Genomic DNA, 23,880 nt, shown 5'->3' on the forward strand with positions numbered 1-23,880 from the left:
GCTCCAAATTAACAGCTCTGGTTGAGAACAAAAGCCAGTACCTTATTCTCACACTTCCGAAGCAGTTTCTTCTTGCCCAGGTCATATACACGCAAGAGCTTTCCAACTCCAATTAAGACTCTACCTTGGAACGGAGCAATGGCTGCAGGAACCTCCTCCACAGGGGTCTAGAGAAGGAAGAGGAAGACTGTGAGACCCCCACACTTAACCTTACACCAAGCTTCAGAATTAATTCAGCTAATAGTGTGGTTGAAGCTCGTTAGCCAAGGCTTTCAAGGTAAAAAGCTAATCACAATCCTTTTGTACAAAAGGAGCAAGAGGCCTATCCTCTGTAGGCCATCTGAGAGCAGCACGTACCACAGAGAGCTCTGAGTACTACACAGACAGCACACTGCTGGCAGTGCACCTGAACCGAAGTGTAAGAACCCCACGCTGGGCAGGCAGCAGAAGATGACAAGGATCTTGTTGCCTCAGTTCTTAGTTTTGATTTATACCCAATAGAAAGACTTCATACTTTGTCTAAATCCATCCAGATTGTCTGTATTTAAAACAAAGGCATGAATCTAATTCAGCCATCTGCCACAGATGCTCTGAAGCTGCCACTGAAGAAAGTGTTAAATCTGAACAATTACAGTGTGCCCACAGTTCCAGTAACTCAGACAGGGCTGAAAAATCTCCCACTACTAATTAATGCAAAAGGATCAACCACAGCAGAGAACGGAAACATGTAGAGAGCTTCCAGTTTGCTTCCAGCATTCCTAGCTTGGCTTCACTGGCTAAGAGAAATTATTTCACATCATCACCTCTGTCAACTTCCAAGTGGGTGTTCAGTGGCACCAGAAAAGGCCCTGGTCCAGGACTGAACCCACGCATTGCATCAGGACTGTAGGAAGTGAATAAGCCACAACATTCCTTTCCACGTGCTCATCTGCTCAAATCTCAGCCGTGCTGGAAGCACGCGGGAAGGAAAAGAGAATTTTGTTTTAACAGACTTCTGCCGAAACCCTCACTAAAGCCCCAGAGACCTGTCAAGCAAGTTGGTCACTAGGCGACTAATCATTTCTATGCGCAACCAAAACAGCATCAGAGGAAACAGGACAGTTCACACCAGCTTCGTGCGGCCAGCCAAGGACTGAGAGCCTTAGCATCAGGGCTCAAGTGACCCAAGTATGAATTCACTTTGTAAACAAGTGCTCAGAGCAGCTCTCTGAGCTCATATTCCAAAACTGAAACAGAGCTGTTTCTCTCCCCTCCCTAACCAGGCCATTAAAAAACACTAAACTGCTTCTTTCCCATTTACCAATTAGATAAATAAGACCATAGCTCAGGCGAAAGACTGGGACGTAAGGTCTCTCAGGAGATCTGTGTTCAATTCTCAGCTCTGCAAAAGATGTCCCAAGTGATTTTGGAGGAGGCAGCTTATTTTTTCTGAAGCTGCTTCCAATGTGTAACATCAGCATGATGATCTTGCCCAGTATTCACTGAATACCGCAATATCACTATATCATTCAGGGTGAAGTAACAGCTATTCCAACACTTCTGCCTGTAAACGACCCAGTCATCCCTCTCACCTTGTGCAGAAACTCCAGCTTCTCACCACTATTCACCAGCTTGTAGGTGTAGACAAATCCCCCAGCAACCGAGCGTGGGTTCAGAATCAGGTCCTTGGCGACTCCCACCAGCACGTACCACTCATCACCAGTATTGGAGAACCGGCACACAGCCACGCTGGGGACAAGACGACATGTCAGGAGATCAGTGTGATCATGACACAAATGAACACTGTGTACATGGACTGGATTCCCCAATAACACAACCTGAACCTAGCCAGGCAGAGAATCAGCAGCCCAACCTTCCAACACTGACATTTCATTTTCCTCCCTGCAGAAACGTTTAATGCAGATTTCTCCATTCTTCCACATTCCCCATAAAAAACCCCAAAGTATACTCCAGCTGTCACCTATTCCCAAAGTATTACTTTTATGTTTTCACAATGCCCAAAACATTACTTTTATGCTTTCACAGGCTGGACACTGCCTAGCAATGTGCAAACCTCCATTAGAAGCTGTTTTTCAAAGGCTGTTCCAATTTGGACAGGTACATAAAACTTTCCTCATCTTCCAGTGTTATTTCCTGCCTGGTGCCTAGTTCAGCCAGGTTGAGAATCCTGGACAAAATTGGGCAGACTCAGCCTTTTGGACTAGCATGACCTAATTCCACTTCACCTGCTGAGGCACTCGCTGTTCTTCGTTGTTATTGTGTTAGTCTTCCCCTCCAGTTCCTCTCACACTCCCTTTCCATTTAATCTAGGTTCAGCTTATCTGGATGAGAATGGGAAGTGAGAGATAACAACACATTCTCTTGTTCCCAGCTCTCTTATCTGTCATTTACATCCCTACATTGTTTTTTAAGTACTGGGGTCCAGCAAACACATCTGGATCACTAGCTCTTAGTGTCACGTGTGGACAGCTCAGGGTGGGAAGGGATGGAAGGGCAAGACAAAAAGTTTTAAGCACTTCTAGAATTACAAGCCTCAAGTCTCTTGATAACATGCTGCATCTGGATTTCAACTCAGGAACCGCTAAGCAAGAGAAGGAAAAAACCCACATAAGACTTTGTCACAAGCAGAGATTCTTGCTGCATTTGGCAACGCTTCTTACCTGAAGGCAGCTTCGTTCTGCTCTAGCTGGACAAGATCTAACGTATTTCCCTGGATGGGGTTCATCACCCTGATAACAGAGGCCCACTGTCCATTCCCTGCCTTGGGAGCACCAAAGATGGACTCGGGAAGATTCTCGTTCAGAAAGGCTGCAGCCATCTCTGCAGCCAACTCCCTCTCATCTTCACCCGCAGCCTCCACCATTTCCTATGGCACATTAAAGGACAGGAGAAAAGAACAGCTCAGGGAATTACTTTCCAGACATGCTGATGCTCTGCATAGAATCCCACCTCCCTGTTTCCCCTAAACCCAGGTATTTCAGGGCAAGGGACTGCCGGTAAAGGCATAAAAGCCACCAAATCCCAAAGCTTCCACCCACCCCGAGCTTATTTCCCAAGGGAGCCTCTGCACCTCAGAGCACAGCAGTGTCAGTTCTGCCCTACCCAAGGGGCAGTTGGCTGGGGAGTTATTTCTCGGAATCAACAACTCTGGAAACAACACTGAGAAGAAAATAACCCACTGAAATCCAAACATCCTCAAACGGTCACAGAAAACCCGGAGAATGGTGTTACACAAGCACGATTGTCCTCCAATAAGTGGTTCTCAAAGCCTGCCATAATAACATGCAAAGAAAGGAGCACTGGGAAGTAATGTATTCTGCTGAAATTTGCGTTTTGAGGCAGATCTTCACTCCCTTCAGCCCCTGCATTCACACAAGGCACAAAAACTTGCAGGTAATGGCAGCTGGGAACTAGCAGGCAGGGAGGATTTCCAGCTGCAGAAGAACAGAAACGTGTACCTGGCCCCGACCCCAATTACCTCGGCCATTTGCTGCTTCCTCTGTGCCTTGGTGGCCTCAGTGTAAGCGTTGTGGTCTGTCTCAATAATGATCAGGTTGTTGCTCTCTGGGTGAATGACAAATTTTCGGGGTGTGTACTGCAACGGGAAGGCAACCTGGTTGAAGACTGCCCCCAGCTTCTCCAGTGCCAAAATCCTGGGGGACAAAGATACGACACATGTTGAACAAAGTCCGAAAGCAACTGTCCAAGAGAACAAAACTGGAGTTGAGCTCTATGTCTGTGAAAATGGCTAGCACTGGAGAAAAGCAGCAGTTTTCTTGGGCCAGATAACAACTAACAAACAGCTGCAGAGCAAAAGTAGTAACCTAAACGGGAGCCTACACTGTGGGACAGGTGTGCTCTGCAGCGTGAAGTCCTTGACTTGAGGGCTCTCACTGTCCCACGGCGCACTGAGTGGTACTGAAGCAAGTCTGTCCCAAGAAGAATGAAAAACACATGGAAGGAGGAAAGTGCATGTTTGGGGAACACATCATCTGAATCTAAATGTCACACAGACTTTGACACATAATCAAACGATCCTCCGAGGCACTTTATTTAAAACAGTACGAAAACTGCAATGCCAACTCTTTCTTCCTGTGACTTGCCAGCTGAAATGCCAGTTCTTCTGGCATTTGGTGACTAAAAACCACAAGTGTCTCCAGAAAGAATGACTCCTTTAAAAGCAGTGAATGCTGCAATATTTCAATGAGGACAGATATGAAAAAAGCGCCTGTTCAAGTACATAAAGCAGAGCTCCTGAATTTGTGCCCCCCTATTCTTCTCATTTATCTTTTTAATATCTAAGCTGAACTTTAACAAGGCAACAAATACACCTCTGTCATGCCTCTGACTTCTTAAATCACATGATTTATTTTCTGCAAAGTAGCCAATTCAGTACAAACCACAAGATCCTAATACACTACAGGTTTGCATTTATTAAAGGCTTCCCTCTTCTCTAAGGATCAGAGAATTTAAGGATAACTTGAATTACATGTGTTATTAAAAAAAAGCTAGAAAATACAAATCAGAGGAGTGCACTCTATTTCAACAGCATAACTATCCTTGTATTCCATTTGTTTTCTGAAATCCATCCAAGTGTTTCTATCAAATCATTACCCATCATCAAATAACCTCAAAAACCACTTTAATTCTTAAGGTAAGTCACTTTACCTCTTTCCTTCTGAATGCCTAGTGAGAATTCACCACTCCTACCTCTGCCTGGCATCCTGGCTCAGAAACACTCGTTCTCCCTCATCAGTTCTTACCTCAACGTGTTTGTGGAAATGGCTACAATGCCCTCTGGGCACTGCTCAGAAGCAAAACCAGACGCAAACTCCAGTGTCTCGTAAGACAGGGGAGTCAGGTGGAAGCGTGACTGATAGGAATAACTGAGCCAGGAACGGCTTGACATGGCCAGCACCTGGGAAAGACAAGACAACAAATTTATTAGGTCTGGGGATGGAGGCAAGTTCACTCCTTGCAATGTGAATGGATGCACAGTGCTGGAACTCTTACCCCCAAGAACAACTGAATTCTTCCAAGTGGACTCCACCCAGCTCAGAGCTTACCTTCAGAGATACTGCTTGCTTTCAAGAGATAGTTTTATCTGGAAATTGCGTACGGCACAAAGAGGGATTTTAAAGCATTATCAAGATAATGAATACTCAAACTGAGGCACAATAAAAACTGTTACCTGTAAAAGCCAAGATTAACAAATACTTTCGTATCTTTTTTTTTTTAAACAATAGTCTGTTCTAATGGGAACAGGTCTTTTAAAATAAATATTCACTGCTTTGCCACAACCCAAATGCTGTAGCATTCTAAGTGAAACTTACTTAAAATAATCAGTAGCCTATTTTCAATCAAGTTACGGGAAACAAAGAAACCAGATGGGACTTCTAAACTCTTCAGCTTTATAAATCTGACTAAATCAATTTCAGTGCAACCTTGCTTTCTGCCTGAGCAACAACAGCTGGAATTACTGCCATAAGCAGTTATGTTTTTTCTCTCCACACTGTGAGACAAGGAACCAAGACTGGTCTTAAAGTATAAAAGCACTCAGCTATTCTATAAGCACTCTCTGCTGGAGCAGCAAAGCACCTCATCTCCAAGTTACAGTGGGCAGACTGGCAGAAGAAAATAGAAGAGATTCACCCAGTGTACCATAACATTAAAGCAGGACTGAGATTCCCAGATCCAGCCCCCTACGCTGACCGGCAGTATTTCTCAACTCTGAAGGTGTCATCCAAAAATGAGTCAAGCAGGGGGTGGCTGATCTCCCCAGTGCCACATCAGAAGAGCTGGAAATGGCACTTCTGATGAAAAACATTCTTCCCTCTATGCCAAATCCTGCAAATATTTTTCTTGAACCATGTATGGCAGCCGTCCATGGCTGAGCCATTCTCAACAAGCACAGGAGACAACCATCAACTGCATCAAGCAGTCAAGGGGTAAGATTTCTGCACAGGGCTCTTTCCATCCCTGTGCAGGACGGCAGGCAATACAAGGTTTCTCAGTGTCTCTAAGCCCAAGAATCTGCTCAGAGCTTTCCAGACACACTGCAAACAGCCTAGGAGTCAGATGAGCCCTAGTTCAAAGAAGGAAGGGCAGCACTACACATTACTTCCTAAGAAGTAAGGGGAATACCAACAAGAACAGGAGGTTGTTTGTGAAAGCAAGCTGTGAGCCAGGCAGCTCCACAATGAAGTCATTCTACTTCCCACCCTTACCCAGAGCGTCCTGCTGTGTTGCAGGGATGCTTCCCCACCCTGCCCACCAAAGAAAACCGGGATGCTGCGCCCAGTGACTGGGATTTAAACCCCTCTGAGAGCTCGCCTCACTTACCGCCTCTTGGCCTTGCATTCGGACTCGGAAGAGTTTCACAGGCCGTGAGCCAAGGTATCTGGTTCTGGTATCGGAAAGATCGCCCGTAACAGGATCCAGGACAGTTCGCAGCAGCACACCATTCTTGACATTAGCAAATCAAAAAGTTACATCAAGATTACAGATAAGAAAACACTAGCTACCGGCATTATTCAAAACAGACAGGCAATTTCTGAAGAATTAGGTGTTTGTTTTCCTAGCTTCCAGCACAGTTCTCTTCTACAACCACGCTGTAACTAAACTGGTTCTTAATATTAAAAAGCATAGCTCCTGCCCACTCCTGTGGGGCAGGAATGAATTACTGTAAAACAAACAAACCAATCGCCTCCCCAAAACAAACAAACAAACAAAAGCCAAAAACCTAACCAAGAAGTTTGGTGCATCACATAAGCCACGAAAAACCTGAGGGCTGATTCCAGATCCTAATCCTTCTTGGTATAACAGATTTGCCCAAAAACCTCACGCTGCTTAAAAAGAGTTTGCATTCTGACAACAAACTTGAGGCATGTGAAAGAACCTAGACTGCTCTGACTATTTTTACCACATGTTGAATTGTCAAAACAACATTTTTTGGTCAAATATCACAAAGTACTGGATGCAACAAAAAAACATGCAACAGCAGAGTTAAAGCCTGTGGTCGTGGGCAGTTACTTCTTTGACACTCAGCCCTACAGGCAGTTTTTAAAGAACTGCCCAACAACATTTCACCCAGACAGTTGTTCTTTGTTTGTTTTTTTTATTTTTTTTTTTTTTTTTTTTTTTTTAGAACGTGCCCTCTTTCTGCAACAGGAAAAGCACAATTTGTCCAATGTGAAGCCTGGGATGATACACTGTCTTTTGACTAGTCTCAAGTTTAGGAACATATGGGGAAATTTGCACCTCTACGCAGTCATCCAGTGAATTCTCCAGTCACAGTTGTTAAGCACACCGTAACAAAGAGGGAACAGTCAGGTTTCGTGTTGCGCTGCACAGTGACAAGGAGACTACAGCAAGCCACCTTTCAAGTGAATGCTCACCAAGAAACGCCTGTCAGAACCCGGCAGGCACCTCTCACCTGCAGTCCGATGTTCAGGTACAGAAAGCCAATGGAGCCCCTCTCCCCTAGCTCGTCCTGCTTCTCTGTGCCACCCATCTCCACAATGCACAGCGACTCGGGCTGTGCTGGAAGGGCCTGCATACTCAGCGGCTGTAAGCAATCCTGCAGGGGACAGAAAAGAGGTACCACACCAGTCAGCAAGGCTTGGCACGGCAAGAGGGGATTCAAGTTCCCTCTTAAAGAGCTTAAAGATGCTCTTTTAAATCTCCATAAAGAAGTATTCAGCACAGGAAAAAAAGAAAAAGTCACAATAGATGCTGGCTCTGTGGATTTTGGCAAGCAGGAGTGGTTGCAGCCTTGGGGTTTGGAGAAGATAAACTGGATCCTTCCAAACCGTTCTTGCACAGTTTGCAGCTATTTAGCATGGAGAGACCTGAGCAAAGTTTGTGTTGCTTCAGTCATCCTCTGAACACTCATCTGTTGCAGGCAGAGGAATGATAATGCTGCTTTGCTGCTGACCAGCTTGCAGAATGAGCCTGCTTTTACTACAGGTATAAATAGTGAGACAGGGAAGGAAAAAAAGAAAAAAAAACCCAACCCCCAAAATAAAACAAAACAAGAAGAAAATACTTTCATATCTCATCAGCTAAACCTCCAGGCATAGGTGAGACTAGATCAAACAAAGGAATCTGTTACACGTTAGGATCAAGGGCCATGCTTTCTCCCCGCCAGCAGAGAAAAGCCATGCAAGCTACTCATTCCTGGTCATCCAACTGAATACGAAAAGACAGCTTGGACAGACGCAGCCCACCTCAGGAGTACCCCTTCTGAACATTTCAAGGCAACAGAAGAGGCAGAAACAGCACAGCTACTCACCGAAGGGTCAAGGGAAATAATTCTGACAGTGTTATCCACCAGCCCAACAGCAAGGAATCGGGAACGCTGCTCCCCAGGGGGAACATTGGCCAGGCTCATGCAAACGACATCGGCCGACATCTCCTTTCTCTCCGTGTACTCGTTCAGCTGTCCTGACTGAGAAAGAAAAAACACAAGAGACTTATTAACTAGCCAGTAGGGCAAACCAGCACCACAACGTCTTTCCACACCTTTCCCTTACCTCTTTTTTTTTTTTTTTTTTTTTAAGACAGTGCTTTGGATTTTTTGTATTTTAGTTAAACCATTTCTTTACAGCCTTATTTAAGCTACAATTGGAAGAACCAGCACAGCAATAGGCTAAGTACACAATTTCCAGCCTCAGTTATGAACTTCAGAGACTTTAATAAGCCATTAAATCATCTCAGACAGACACAGTGCAGATATGCAGAGCTTTGATCTATCCATTTTAGAAGGACGCTTCACCTTTTCTGCAGGTCTGATCAAGGATCAATCACTGGCACGCCCCATAGTCTGCCTTGCTCTTCCAAACTCATTCACAACAGTAACACACATACCGGATCCATCTCAAAGTAAACCAGTTCTCCTCCAGTCAGTGCTATCACTACTTGTCTCTGGTTCACAGCACATTTTACAATGGTTTTCTTCCCTGGTGTCTTCCATTCATTTACTCTCTTATCTGCTCGGATGTGCCGGATCCCATCTGGATAAACCTGAAGGAAAAAAAATGTCACATCAATTTTGTATTTACCATCCTTTCGCAACTCCCATCTCACCGGTGGTTGTGACACAGAAAAAGCCAAAGGCAAGCACCGCTCCTGGTAGCGGCGATCCATTAGCCATGCAACAGGCTGAACTAGCACGAAGCCACTCGCCAGTTGGAAGCATTTCATCTTTGAACTACAGCAAGGAACTACCGAGGAGATCAGGACCATCTTCAGCTGGTCCAGTTTCACTTAGCAGGATATAAAAAGGAAAAGGCTGAATAAATGTCACTGTCTGCCAACCCACACCTTTAGACATGGCGTATGTTGCGGTACTGTAGAAACCACGGCCGTGCAGCAAGCAGAGAGTGGCAGACGTAAACAGACACGTCAGAAGCAGCTTTCCATTACCTGTACCAAAGCATCATCACCAAGCAGAGAGCAGGACAAGGTGGGTGTAGTACCCAGGAATCCGGAGTCAGTCACTTCTTCTACAGTCTCACCGATAGACAGCACCAGTGTGGCATTTACGAAGGACACAATGATGTAGGCATCAAATTCATCTGGTCAAGGGAGACAGGGAAAAAAGGGTGCTGATTAAATAAACGTCAGGCTTTCCAAGGAAATCAGTAGTCTGAAAGATGTCTAGCAGTTATTCTTCAGCAGAGTTCCTGTGATAATTACATCTGCTGGCAGTATTGTGCAAGTTCGTTCTAGGACACACTGTCCAAAAGCCAGCCACTGCTAGACTCCAAACAACGCAAGATCGAGCCAGGGATCAAATGATGATCTAGATACAGGGTACTAACAACTCACGATAACCCTGGATTCTGGCAAGCAAGACTCCTGCCTACTTTTTTCAAAAACAGCACAAGGTTGCGAAGCCTTTAAGACACTTGCCCCACCTCACACGAGGAGTCAAATCCAGATTTAACACCCAATGAAGTCAAATTAAATGCTCTACTCCAAGAACCTGAACACATGGAACCCATCTGCAGATACCGCACCGCAGATTCTGCAAACAGGAGGTTGCAGGACCACGTCTCTACCTAGTTTCCACATAATAAAAGGCTGCAGAGAATGATGCGGAGAAGCTCAGGGTTAGCCTGCTCTACCCTCAGCCAGAAGCTCAACTAGCTTACCTTCACCCAGCCAACCGTACAGTCTCCTGGGATAAGAAACAATCACGTTTCTAAGATACAGCAAGCATCAACCTTTACTTCTACTGGAGTAAGTGACAGTATTGCAACTATTATCTCCAGTACTGGTTTCTCCCAAAGGGGACAGCTTGGGAGAGTCCAGTAGCTTGGACATGGAAGAGCTATGCTAATCAAAATAGTCTTAAGAGCTCATTTGGAAATAGGGCAACTTTGTGGGAAACAAGGGTAGTAGGACTGGGTAGAGGGAATGCCCTCGCTTATTGCTGTCTATTTTCATTCTGCAGAAAGTGACAGGCATTAAAGAGGGGGAGAGGAGAGTCTCATTAAAACAGAATAACAAAAGGAACAGGAACAATGAAGTCTGTTGGGAACTGGACCCAGGAGCCTCGGTGGAGAAAGGAGATTGCCTCAGAGAAGCAACAACACTTCTGCTGCTGTTGTCATGCAAGGGCTATGTCTTAAGAAAAAATTGCCCATTTTAACCCAACTCAACCCAAAGCTCAGACTTATGCACCACAACACAAGAGGATTAGTGGAGGTGAGGGTGTAAGAGAGCTGTCAGAGTTTTTGCCCTCGAGTAGAGTTTCTCCATAATTTGCAAATGTGGGAGACATAGAGAAGTGGTTAGTAACTCTCTAAGCAGAGAAAGAAAAGAGAGAGCTCTCACTGGGACAAATACAGGATGCCAGCACATAACAGGTAGCAGCTTAAAGACACTATACTGGGTTAACCGAAACAAATGCTTCAGGAACTGATCCTTTTCTTATCCGCCCTGTTTAGAGAGAGGCGTTGCCAAACCTGCTGTGTCATGTTTGTAACAGAAAGTTCTTACATACAGCTGAAAATACGCAAGTGAAAAAACCCCATAATTCTCTCCAACATCTGGTATACAGACCACAGCTCTGACCAAACTGAAGAGCTTTGTATAATTAAAGCAATTCCAACAGTGGTCTGTGGCATAAACTGTTATTACTTTATTAAGTGGTCACAGCCTATAACCTCCAACACGCTCCTGAACCTCACAAACAGTCGCGGGTCCGCTTGGGGAAATGAGAAAACAAGAACTGAACCTGCACACAGAAACCGATTAGTAACACCAACTATTTAAACACTTGGCTTAACAGAGGAATTTCTCTAACATTAACAGCACACGCTAAGAGTTCAGTAAGAGGTACACCATTGCACACTGGTTATTTTCTACACTAAATAGCAGCTTCTCCTACAAACTTGCGTGAATTTTTCGACACCAGAAGTCTACAAGAATTCTTTGACGGCTTTAAATGGCAATTCTAGCAGTTCACAGGCTAAGTATTTAATTCATAAATATCTTGTAGACAGGATGTTCTAAAAATTCCATTTCAAAGACCATCCTTGCTTTCCAAACTTCTTGAGAGCTGCTGCTTTCCTCCCTGGGGGCTGTCATTCTCATGATAAACCACCATGTCCCAGCTGGAGGCTTAACCATGTGATTTAGAGCAGGACAAAGAACTCCCATTTGAAAGCAAAACAGATTCCCTTAGTTCTACGCTAAATCAAAACTCATTCCTACCTCTTAATGCTTTTTCTAGCTCTTTTTTTCCACTGGCTTACAGTTACATTGAAGCGTGCCTTTAAGTTTGTGTCAGTAATTGTGACAAGTGCATTTTTCCTTGAAGTCCAGTAGCGTTGCTTAATGCCTCTCTGCTGGAGCTTTTGAAATAAAGGGTTTGATTTACCAGCGTTAAGTCAGTGAATAAGACGCATTCATCTAGATTCAAATAATACAATTTTGGTTTAGAAAATATAGCAGCCTAGTTGAAATTAAGAGGACTAAATCCCTGGGCACACTGAGAAGTATTCTCAGTTAGAAAAAGAAAAGATCTATAGATTTTAATATGAAAAGATAGCTACTTAGCTCTGCACAATCCCAAGTGTAACATCAGGCTGCCCAGAGTTTTGAAGAGATAGACATTATTTTGTATGCAGACACAAGACTTCAGAGATGCTTATTACTGTTCTAATTGCTCCAGTTAGCTCCTTTCAGCAACTAACAGAGACATTTTAACGACTCTGAAGAACCACAGCTGGACTCATTCTCCTACGCATTCATTACAACTTTTCTGCAGCTTCATGCAGATGTCACAACCAGTTATGAAAACATCACATTTCAGTCCATGAACTCTATACTACTGGCCTTTTTGTTATTTGTCATGGGTTCAGTTTGAGTTAGTCCATGAGAATTCCATCACTACACACCAGTCCACATCTGATACTGTATTTTTCATGCTCTGCAGTATCTGAATTCGCACCGATACAAACGCAGTCACCACTAGCTCAGAGGAGTTCAGCGAATAAACGGATGAGCCGTTACAAAGTTCAGGATTATTCTCGCTTAAAAGATACTGACGGGATGACAGCAAATTTTCCTGGGCTTCTGTTTACTACTGCACAGAGACTCTGCAGCTGTGACTCACTGCACATTGCTTTCCACGCACAAGCACCAGGCAGGGAATGCAGACTGTTGGCTCTCAGGTGGCATCTATCTCCACAGCAAAGCTTCCCAGACCTTGATATTCAACTACAAGAGAGGCTTTGGTCCAAATCCCATCCACTTCTGTCTGATGGGCAGATGCTTCCCATAACCACAGGGCATTCGCATGCCAGCAATACCTAGAGGTGCTTCATTTTCTCTTGGAGCTCTGTTCAAAGCAGCTGGGAGCCAATGCTCAGTCTAGAAGGGAGCTGAAAACACCCCAGAAACGCACACCTCTGATTTTAGTACAAACTGAGCGTTCTGCAGAGCCACGGTCAATTATTTTGTTCCCCAAAGACTGTAAAGATGGAATGGGAGTTGCTCTCTACTCCCCAGCTACTCAACTACAAAGGTAACAATCTCCAACTACACAACAGCTTCTAGAATCAATTTACTGAAAAGCGTAACGTAAAAGTAGCTCCATGATTTTGGGTCTCTCTGTGGTTAACCTGTGGGACGGTACAGTAGCCCCTAGCAGTAGGTACACACCTGTGGTGATCAGCACCTCCACCACCAGCCACCTGTGGAAGAAAAAAAAAGGCTTGGTATTGGTAGTGTGTATCACCACGTACCAGCCAAGGTTAGTATTTGTTTTGAAGGCTGCAAACCTGTTATGTGTCTTACAGAGGCCTTGCAGCACACACACACCGTGGCATCAACGCAGAGCCAGGCAGTCTGAACACTCAAAATCAGGCTGTTTCAAGATTAGGTACATGTTCAAAAAGGTTCTGCAGTCTTTCTGATTAAAATCCACTAAAACCGGTTCTGAATTCAAAGAGCTGTAACTCGGGGATCGGTTTCCCATAGCTTTTATCTGTATTCAAAAAGTAGCAGCTACAGGTTCCAGTCTTTCTGAAATCATGCAGAAGATCTTCATGATGGAACCTGGAGAATGTGGAAGGAGGAAAAAAAAGAGGGAGCGAGACTGGACTGTTTCATGTGGGTTAACAACGATCCTCCACCTTCTGAAAAGTCAAAAGTCATCCTCTGGAACCCCAAGAGAAGAGGTTTCAAAGCTGTAAGGTGATGTCAGAAGCCTCCGTCTCTCAGAGGGAATAAATGTTACCAAGTCCTTTTCCAGAAGGCAGGAGCAAAGGTTTATCTCTAACAAACTGGAATGCCTCTTTTAAGAAAAGCATGTATTTTTTATATGAACTGTGGAAATACTTTCCTTCTGACCCTTTTACTTCTGGGGAACATGAAGGCACTTCATGCTTAAAGCTCCTTCCATGCTGCTTAGGCAGACACAACTCTCGGAACACGAGCACAGGAATTGCTGGCAGGTCTCAGATGGCAAGATAAAATCCCACAGCAATGTTTGAAATTCCCTGGAAGACACACTACTCTGCTTAAAAACAACATACCATGTCACCATACAGGCTAAGGTCTCCACTGCAACAATCTGGCATTTCTACACCCAGTGCATAAACCTACAGCAAGTCTTTGCGAGATTTATACAAAGCACTGCCTCGGAAATAATCACTGAGACTGTCAGTACCCAAAAGAGATTAATTTCAGGCTTTTTAGGTGTTTTGAGGAACTCCGTTCTCACCCTCAAGAGAAAGGCAGGACAAGGGATAACATTTTGTCTCGTACTTTAGTAAGGCAAACCCATTACTTCAGATCAGGAAAAAAAAAAACAAAACAAAAAACAAACAAAACCCCAAACCTACAACCCAGTATATTTTGCCAATTTCAAATCTTGACCTTCCTAAAATCAGCAGCATTCTTTCCAAAAACACTGCTGGGTTTTTGAATAGGGAGCATGTCCTAGCCCAAATGGACCGTTTTCTTTGCAGATATGCATAGAGCTAAGTAATAAAATACAGACACTGTTGCCGATTTATCTTCTTTGTTCCATAATTTGTATCCCACGCTCTTACAAAGACCTGATCACTGTAGTTGTCAACACACATATAAAGAATAGCGAGTACGCTCCAACAAAAAGCATAATCATTGCCTGCTGCTGTCGGAGCAAGAACTTAGGGAAAGTGGGAAAGGATGAGAAGTTCAGTAACTTCAGGTTGCAAATGTACAGCTGATGCAGCATATTGGGTGATAGATGCAGTTGCAGGCAGCTGCTTCTTTGTGAAAGGGAAGTGTGACAATTCTAGGGGACCAGAGAGTGGCTTCTAAGTACAAACAGGTGGTTGTTGATTCAAAACACAACTTTTAGGGATAGCACGTAACCATCATGCAGCACCTTTCCTACCTCCTTGGACAGAAAAACAAAAAAAACCCACAACAAAGAAAACACATCAAAAAAATATTATCACCTCCCTGTCCTTTAGGAAAATACTGCATACCTTCAACATGTCTCCTCACAGTCCATACAGCATTGGGGTTACCAGGCAGCTCTGAGACAGCCATTTCAGATACCTAAGAGTAAACAGGAACAAGATTCTTCTGCAAACGGATGTTTAGACTTACTACAGTAACTCACCAAATCGCCAGCAGGTTTTAAGCTTTCCCACAACTGGGCAGGAAAGCTACTAATTCCCAATTCTGATGCTCTCTCTCCCCATGCCAGATGTGCCACAGGGTAGAATACATTTCAGCAATGATACGGCAACATTAGAGCTCTGGATGATCAGCTTTAAAACAAGTCACCCGCCCCCAGCAAACAGATCAGCAGCAGCAGCTGGCAGAGACACCAGGAACATTCCAGCTCAATACACTCAAGTATCAGAAGAGACAAAATGCAGGTGGTTGGAGTCAACTGAATAAAAAGCTTTTGAGACTGTAAGAGTAAACAATGCAACACTTCTATTTCCAAGCAGCAAGCCTAGAAAAAGTTGCTCTCCAGACCATGGAAAAAGGAGAATCCCTTCATTTCAACACCTTTATTTCAAGGATTTTCTCCCGCTGTCCTCACCTCTCAAGCTGTTCTTCTAAAGTGTTGGAAGTCTTACCTCAAGTCCATGTCTTAGAACTCTCAGAGACGACCGGGGGCCCCGACCACAAGCCACATACAACTGGGGTGTGTCTTCATTGGCCAGATCAGCGATCTGCGTGGAAAAATAGTGTCAAACAACATCCACAGGAAGAGAAAATAAAACTAAGTTATATATGCTAAACCACTGCTTTAAGAATGTCTTTTTCAGACACTGAAAACAGTGAGGATGCCATAGGGTGTACCATCTGCTGCCCTGAAATAACGCTGAGTTTTAACCAAACTCACTGCAGAGCAGAGAACTGGTCTGATGGTCAACAGAGGAGCAGCGCAGGACTGCTGGCTGACACCCTGTGTCCAGGTAGGTATTTATCACCACAGGAATCAAAGGCTGCCAGGCCAGGTACCAGTCTTAAACAGCTGTCTGAGAATTTAGCAGACTTGCTTTTCTGTCAGCATTTAGTATACAGCAGCATTTCTGGAAACCTAAGATAACGTAGCTTTGGTGACTCCGCTTACACACGAATGCTCCGCAGAAAAGCAGAAAGAATCACGCATCTATGATAAATTCCTCTGCAAATGACGGCAACGTACCTGACAACACAGAATAGGAGACAAACTGTCCAACTCATCCACCAGCACCAGGTTCTTGAGAGGTCGCGGCTGAAAAAAGAACGTATCTCCTTCCTCAAGAGGCATGGCAGAAGAGAACTCTGGCTCCTCATCATCGTCACCCAGGTGAGCGATCTGGTACAGGTAACTTGAGACAGAAAGCAAGAGCAACAGCATGTTCAGTGCAAAGCTCATGTAGCCTTCTCTAAGAAAGGCTCAGCCAAATATTCAGCAGGCAGCAGGGAGAGGAGAGAAATCCTTCCCTACATTATACAGGTACTTAAATTTAGCCTCAGCGATTGTCTTCTTGGCGACAAGATGTTTAAAGGAAATCAAAGGCCTGCAAAAAAATTTAAACTAAAAAGAAAAACACCACAAAAAATTCACCACCACAACCACCTCCCCCCAGTCTTCTCATTTGTACCTGTCACTGGCAAAGTATCCCCAAGTTTCAGTGTTTTCTCTGTTTACCCTTGAGCTTTTCAGATATTCTTGTGTTAGAGCCAAAGCACCTACTGACAGCTGAGGCCAACAGCAAGGCCAATAGCCAAGACTGCAACTCCACAGCTATCTATTTTATTGGAATACTCTCATCTCACTAGTTTTAACCGCATTCCCTATTCCATTTTATGAGCCTAAATATCACAACAATCAAGTTAAACTCAGAGGGGGGGAAAAAAAAACCAAACAAAAAAAAACCCACACCAGAAAGACAGATTGATTTACTTCCTGGTTTTAATAAAGCTCAAATGAATATGGCTTCCTGAAGAGCTTGGTTTATACAACCCAGTTCCGATTCCCTTTAGTAATCTGGCTGGAGCTCCCTCAGGTGGCTGACTGCAGATGAAGTCAGAAAAAAAGAGCATAAATCTCCTTTCCTCTGAATCCCCGACTTGGACAAGGTTAAGCCATCTTCAAAGGTGTGCAAAGTCTTCAGAATATTTTAGAGCCCCAAACATGAATTGAGAAAGCCCTCAAGTATACAGTTGTTAAGGAAAGGACCACATTTACCGATAACAAACCCTACCTACTTCTGGGTAGGCCAGAACACATAAAAGTTCAATGAAAACTATCAAACTAATTAAAAAATAATTCACCTAGATATATGATGGACCCTGTATGAACTGCAAGTGCTCAATCTTTCCAAAATCTACTGCAACAGCATGTAATCTTTTGTTGTCTGCACTATATCATCTAATCTGGGTTCAAACAACAAGAAAATTCCCCCATTCGGTCATAGTCTAACCCAATTGTTCTGCTTAAGCCATGTGAACAAAGCATTAATTTACCCATTAAAACAGAGGTTTTGTCTTTATATGTTCAGTAAGTTCAAGGGTCAGTTCGCAGTCCTGAACAGAAACAGTTTGTTTTAGGGGAAAATTGCTGACGTAAAACTGTTTACTCACTGGTTTCCAAATTCAGATGCCACAAAGAGAAACCCTGTCTTCAGCACACACATGGCAGCAGCGACAGGAACAGTGTCAAAGTACTTCAGCCGAATCTCTGTTACCTGAAAGCAGAGGAAGACATGACTGTGCTAGCGAAGCACTAGAGCTGTACATATGTGATTTAATAATAAAAAAAAAAAGCTGCCTTGCTATCCTCCCCAAAGAAAGGAAGCAAGAGAGTGAGCCAAGCTTAACCGCATCTGTAGTTTAGGGCAGCAGGTTATGAATCACAAAATCCAGTAGACTAATCTGAACGCAGAAATCAGGCGGTCTGTTTTATTCTAAGACTTTCTGGTTTTTGGAAAAACAAACAGCTGTGAAAATAGGAGGCTGTCTAAAAGAAAGAAATAGTTTGCTTCACTGAACGAACACCAGCCAATCCCCAATGGGAGGCAACATGAAAAATTAACTGTCCTGAGTAAATTTCTACATTTGATATGGTCGCAACAGCTCTTGGTGAAACATGCAAGCACAACCTTAAGCCACTTAAAGATGCTACACAACCATCCCTTGTACCAAATATCACATTTAGAGGAAGGAGGAGCTAACATTCAACATTTACTCAAAAAATCCAACTGATTCACTGCAGTAGAGATCTTTTCATTGCAAAATACTAGGACAAGCAGCAGCAAGCCACTTCAAGCCTGTTATGTCAACTCACGGATTGGCTGTACCAAGCTAGCTACCTCAATTTGCAAAAAGATTGATTGCAGTATGTAAATACTCAATTAAGAGATGACAGAGAGCCCCTACCGTGATCAAGAGAAACTAAGTTCCCCAGAATTAGTTTCTGGAATACCCTGTAGCAGTTTCACGGACCACACTTTACATCTTTTGAAGAAAGGACTGCCTGCAGAAGATCTAAAATATGCCCAAGTGACTCTGCAGCATAATTCTCATACGATTCTGCAAACCTTCCGCTGTGTCTCTGTATCAGTAAACACCAGTTACAACTGTGTGTATTACAACTGTATTACAAATCACATAAACTACCTGCCCTTACACAGCTAAAACCACAATATTAAATATTTATCGCTTTAGAGAATCAAAACAATTGACTAAGGACTCTTCTCAATGAAAGCTTTTGTTGTTTGTCACGTGATGCTTACCATGTCTTCATCAGTCTCCAGAGTAATTTTGAAGATGTCTCCCTGCTCTGTCTGGGCCAAGAAGAAGAACATGGACTTGGTCTTATGTGTAGCAGAGCAGACAAAAATCATACCTCTCTCTGGATCATCCAAGTCATTCTGTCAAGAAAGAAAGCGGAGGTCATTGGTGGAATTACCTGGGAAGTGCAGATGTGATTTCACCGACTGAAGTATTTCCATTTCACAGGTGCCTTAAGATCTGACAATAGGCAAGGAGGCTTTTAGCATAAAGCACTTCCCCTCTGTTACACCCGTAGTTACCCTCGGTACATCTCTGCCACAGAAGGAAATACATTTCTAAGACATTGTGCCTAAGCATCACCCCTCCTATCTTTTTTGCCCTCCTCCCCAGATAACTCTCTCACATATCAAAGCCAAACACAGAGGAAAGGGCTACAACCCACACACAGCTGTTTTTTGAGCACCGGAACCTTGGCAGGTGTTCAAAGCACTGTCAAAGCACACGACAATTTGCAATATCAAAGGAGGAGGAAGCAGCCTTAGATACAACAGAGCAGCTGTCAAATTCACCTGCGTACAGGATGGCAACCATGACTCACCATCTCAAGTAATCCTATCTTACACTGATGGCACTGCCACAGTGGAGCCTGATCAGAGTCTTTGGAGTTATCTCCAGCATAAACCTCAGAGAAGAGACATGAACCAAGCTCATCACTTCAGGCTACGCCCACCTCCATCCTCCCTCACAGGTAACACTTAGTAAGGGAGATGATAGGCCAACATACTTTTAACTCCTTTTTTCTTACTCTAAAACCTCTCTGATGCCTTTAAACTTGAAAGGTAAACACCAAGCATTCACTTAGCACTGATAAAGATAATATCAAAAAAAAAAAAAGGCTAGAAATCCCAAAATTCTCACCCGTCTCCTGGGAATTGGGCATCTGATATCAGGCTGGTCACCAAAGTTTTTGTAAGTAATGTAGTTTTCAGAACAGATCAGCACCCCGCTAGGTCCATCAGAACCACCAGGAACTGAAACACAAAAGAGAAGCATTATGAGAAAAGCCCTAACCACAGATCTGACTTACTGCCTGCAGAATATTTCTTTTGGTTTTCTTTAAAGTAGCACAGTTTCCAGAGCTCTCTACTACCCTACATATACAAACGTGCTCTTATTGAAGGGGAAGACACAAGACTGAGTACGGCTGCCTGTGTTAGCATGAGAACAGGGCAGATGGAACTGGGGGACCAATAAGGAGAAAAAGGAAGGATGCAGCTTCAGACAAATTGCTTACTTCTATCATTCCTGCCGTATTCTTGTCTAGAAAGCCAAGACGTGTCCAAAATACCACATTAGCAACTTGTCAATTAAACACAACCCTTGGGTTACTGGCATGTTTGCTTGCTGTCAAAAAAATCCACCAGACAGTTTTCTGACATAGCTTTCATTTTTAGAGTATGCTTTTTTAAAATGCTTCTATTGAGACACGAGCCTAACAAAAGAATCTCTTTAAAATACTACTAGCGGTCAGATCCAGCCCAGTATTTGGTTACTGACAGCTGCCTACAGAAGAAGCAACAAGACGGCAAGCGTACAAGGATGCTCTCCTGGCTCAGCTTCCTTTGTGCTTGGAGAGGAATCTGCAGCGGTTTCCCAGGTCAAAGGTGTTAGGTTGGCTTTGCATCCAACCCCTAAGTGGGCTTTTAGGCCATGGATTCATCTACGGCCTTCTGAATGCATATTAGCTGATGGAATCCCATGCAGGAGAGCACCACAGCACCTATGCGTTACCTAGAAATATATGCTTTTTGCATCTGCTACCAGCTAATTTCAGTTAATATCTCTCAGCTTCAGAATCCAGAGAACACCCAGAATACATCTAAAAGAACAGAGATGAGGAGCACTTTCAAACCACAGCCGCATCTACGAATTCTTACATACTTCTACGTGTGAACCACCACTCATTACCTGACTCCAAGATCAATTAATTTATACTAAATGACTCAGGCTACCATCGAAACAACTTCTAAGATGTAAAGTGCATTGATTCTGTTTCCCTGGGGAACTGAAACCAAGTAAATCCACAGGGAAAATGACTTAGTGGGCAGGCGGGCAGTACCTGTTATAAGGAAGTTGCCGTGCTCTTCCAAAGGCTCGCTGTATTTCCTAACAACGTGATTCAAACCCAAGTCCAGTTCATAAAATGTCAATGTCTGTTGTGTGTTGGCTGCTGCTTCTCCTGTTGGATCATTGTCTGCTTCCTAAAACAGAACAAATGAAGGCGGCTTTTGAAACAGGTATTAAAGGAGGAGCAAAGCTGATGCATGGGGAAACAATTTTGAATGACATTAGAATGAAGTCCAAAAGACGACTTGCTGGAAGATGCACAAAAAAGGTTCAGAAGAAGAAAATTAAAGAGTAAGAATTTAAGAAGAATCACCAAGACAGAAGAGACTTGCCTATTTTGACTGAAGGCAAGACAAAGAGCAAGCAAGCTCGTGACAAATGAAAACTGCCTCAGACAGCAAAAGCAGCCAACGCTCCCCGCCTCCACAGACAGATTAAGAACAGAAGATGAACAATAAAGCTCAAAAGACAACAGAGGGAGATCAAGTTCTTCTCACCTCATAATCCATTTCCAGACAAGCAAACATCGGGTTTTCAAACCCCACATCGACTCCCACCACATGGTAGACCAAAGTATTGGCCTTGTGGGCTTCCAGTGGGGAGGAAATGGTGAGACGAGCAGCAGCATCTCTGTTCAAGATATACACCAGCTTCTGCTTTTCAATAGCACCTGCAAGACAAGGACAAGAGCACCTCAAGCACATCACCTGATGATCGAATCTGACCATACCTGCAGTACAATATCAATATATAACTTAGTAAGAGAACATCAGCATTACTTCTGCTGAAGTTCACCATTGGTATTTCTCTCTCTATCACCAATTAACTTAGAACGACTCATTTTAAGTGTTTCAGGCTGCAAGCACAAATCACAACTCCAGCTCTTTAAAGCTAAAAACTGACCCTTTCATCTAGCCTGATACTCAATCTACAACAGCTACAGGCAGATCTACTTGCTCATTCCACCACACAAGAGAGAACAGACTGCGGGGAAGGAACAATAAATTGAAAGAAGCAGCCAGATGTTCCATCATTTAAAGCCATTTGGCAAGGAGACCTTTCCTCAGAAATATTTTAACCGAGAAAATGTATTCTTGCCTGATACACAGCATCCACAACATAACGAACACCACTCTCAACTATCAGCATGAATGGCACAACTGTGACTGTGCTACCTTCTCACCGTGAAAACAAGACTGGTTAGAAAGGAAACAACAGTATCGATTGTTATTCCCGATATGAAGAGGCACTGTTAAACCACCTATCATTACAAATCCCCGATCTCAGCGTGAAGGAATGCAGCATCGCACAAAGCTGGCTTTGGCAAACTGAGAAAGTTCACGTACCAGGTCACCAAGACACCTCATGCTAAGTCTTACTAAAAAAAAAAATAAAAATATAATCACCCCAGTGTTCTTCTGCCTGCAAAGCCTGATCAAGAAATGCATCTAGCTGTCTCCACGATACATTTTGGAGAAGAAACATGAATTCATAACGTCGTTTCAGGCTGCGGGAGCTGACTGACTACGCTGTAGCACTGATGCCTGCAATCCCAACCTCTCTCCCAGACATCACACTTCAGGGTTCTGCACACCGCTAAGCAAGCTGGCCTCTTTCCAAATTGTTTTGGCTTAATGTCAGAATTAATTTGTGCCATTCCATCAGTGTCAAGGAACTATTCTGAATGTCTACATTCTCCTTGATAGGTCTCATAGCCTAATAAACTGCCTGAGAAACACTTCCAATTATACCTGGCAGAAACTCGCTCCAAAATAAATCTCCACAAGACACAAGCAAAAAAAAAAAAAGTAAGGAGAAAACAAGCTGACAGACTGACTTACTGATCATAACAGCACGGCCCTTTGGGTCCACAGCCAAGTATTGGCCTGGAACGATTCTGCGACATCCACTCTTGCCAAAGGTTTCCTGATGAATCTTCTCAAACACGTTCTTTGAGGGCTGGTACTCCAGAATAACAATGCGTCCCGAATCGCTGCCCACGACGATATAGTCTTTGGTCCCACCTGTCAGCCTAAAGGCCATGAGGGAGCGAATGACTCCAAACACTTCCACAGTCAGCAGGGTGTGAACCTTCCCTGTGTTGGGATCGGGGCGGAGTAACTCCAGGATCTTGCCCCGGGAAACAACAATTTCTTGTTGTTTGGTTCCTAAAGAAACCAAAACATGAAGAAGTTAGCAACAACACAGTAGAACATGCAACTGCAAGAAGTACTATAAGAAACAAAATAAACTCTTTGGGGTTTAGTAGTCATGAAGATTTATGTGACTATGAAGGAATTCAAAGCAACTGATTCACTGCATTAGGTACTAGTATTGTTTGTGCATCTTTTAATAGACCAGGAAAGTGGACAAAATACTAAATTAAATCTATACATTATCAAGATAAACTTCTCTTATCTTTCCACAAGTTACAGTACCTCAAGTAACACACTCAAGAGCAAATGATAATATACCAGTGAAAAAAATGCTATACTGAAGCAGGCTATCTTCAGCAACCAAACCAAATAAAAAAACCAAAAATCTTTTTTCCTCTACTACCTGAGGGAGCTCAAGCCCAGATATGTAAAAGGAGGAGAAAATTACCTGAGAAATTGCCATGGATAGCATAGCTAATGCCGGTGGCACGCTGCAACGTCAGGTTGTAGAGAAACATGTTGGCAACAGGTTCGCTTCACCTTATCGTAGCTCCACTGAGTCTGCAACAAGTAGAACAAAAATACGTATGTCACAAAACGAAAGCCTTTCATATGATGCAGAGAGAGAATCGCTGCCCTCTTGTTTGTCTCCATATATCGCTTTACATTAAAAGACTGACTGCCACCCCGCTCAAATTATTTGGTATTTGTTAATACTACGAGGCAAAAGGCTCTCTCAAAGATAACCACGCTGCCGAGCATCAGCTCAGCTCCTTACTGCCGCACAACTGATCAGGACTTCCAGCTAATTATTTCTCTTACAGATTTAGTTGTTCCGGAACCAAAG

General features: G+C 43.6%; 1 protein-coding gene across 2 annotated transcripts in view; it reads right to left on the reverse strand.

The window, feature by feature from the left end:
- Nucleotides 1–23,595, reverse strand: part of SF3B3 (splicing factor 3b, subunit 3, 130kDa) — a 28,806-nt gene extending 5,211 nt beyond the window's left edge. For both annotated transcript variants that reach the window (XM_009703577.1, XM_009703583.1), the window contains exons 1-20: nt 23,482–23,595; nt 22,719–23,045; nt 21,375–21,547; nt 20,870–21,011; nt 19,669–19,781; nt 18,750–18,887; nt 17,599–17,702; nt 16,175–16,340; nt 15,600–15,695; nt 14,994–15,066; nt 9,427–9,578; nt 8,869–9,024; nt 8,294–8,449; nt 7,436–7,579; nt 6,343–6,465; nt 4,764–4,918; nt 3,479–3,653; nt 2,661–2,866; nt 1,572–1,728; nt 42–167 (exon numbers count right to left, since the gene is read on the reverse strand). In XM_009703577.1, coding sequence (XP_009701879.1) covers nt 42–167; nt 1,572–1,728; nt 2,661–2,866; nt 3,479–3,653; nt 4,764–4,918; nt 6,343–6,465; nt 7,436–7,579; nt 8,294–8,449; nt 8,869–9,024; nt 9,427–9,578; nt 14,994–15,066; nt 15,600–15,695; nt 16,175–16,340; nt 17,599–17,702; nt 18,750–18,887; nt 19,669–19,781; nt 20,870–21,011; nt 21,375–21,547; nt 22,719–23,045; nt 23,482–23,551 — 2,952 coding nt within the window. In that variant the 5' untranslated portion in view covers nt 23,552–23,595. The remainder of the gene's footprint in view (nt 1–41; nt 168–1,571; nt 1,729–2,660; nt 2,867–3,478; nt 3,654–4,763; nt 4,919–6,342; nt 6,466–7,435; nt 7,580–8,293; nt 8,450–8,868; nt 9,025–9,426; nt 9,579–14,993; nt 15,067–15,599; nt 15,696–16,174; nt 16,341–17,598; nt 17,703–18,749; nt 18,888–19,668; nt 19,782–20,869; nt 21,012–21,374; nt 21,548–22,718; nt 23,046–23,481) is intronic.
- Between the last annotated feature and the right edge of the window lie 285 nt (nt 23,596–23,880).

The sequence above is a fragment of the Cariama cristata genome, unplaced genomic scaffold (genome assembly GCF_000690535.1).
Source record: "Cariama cristata isolate BGI_N322 unplaced genomic scaffold, ASM69053v1 scaffold32340, whole genome shotgun sequence".
Lineage (NCBI taxonomy): Eukaryota > Metazoa > Chordata > Aves > Cariamiformes > Cariamidae > Cariama > Cariama cristata.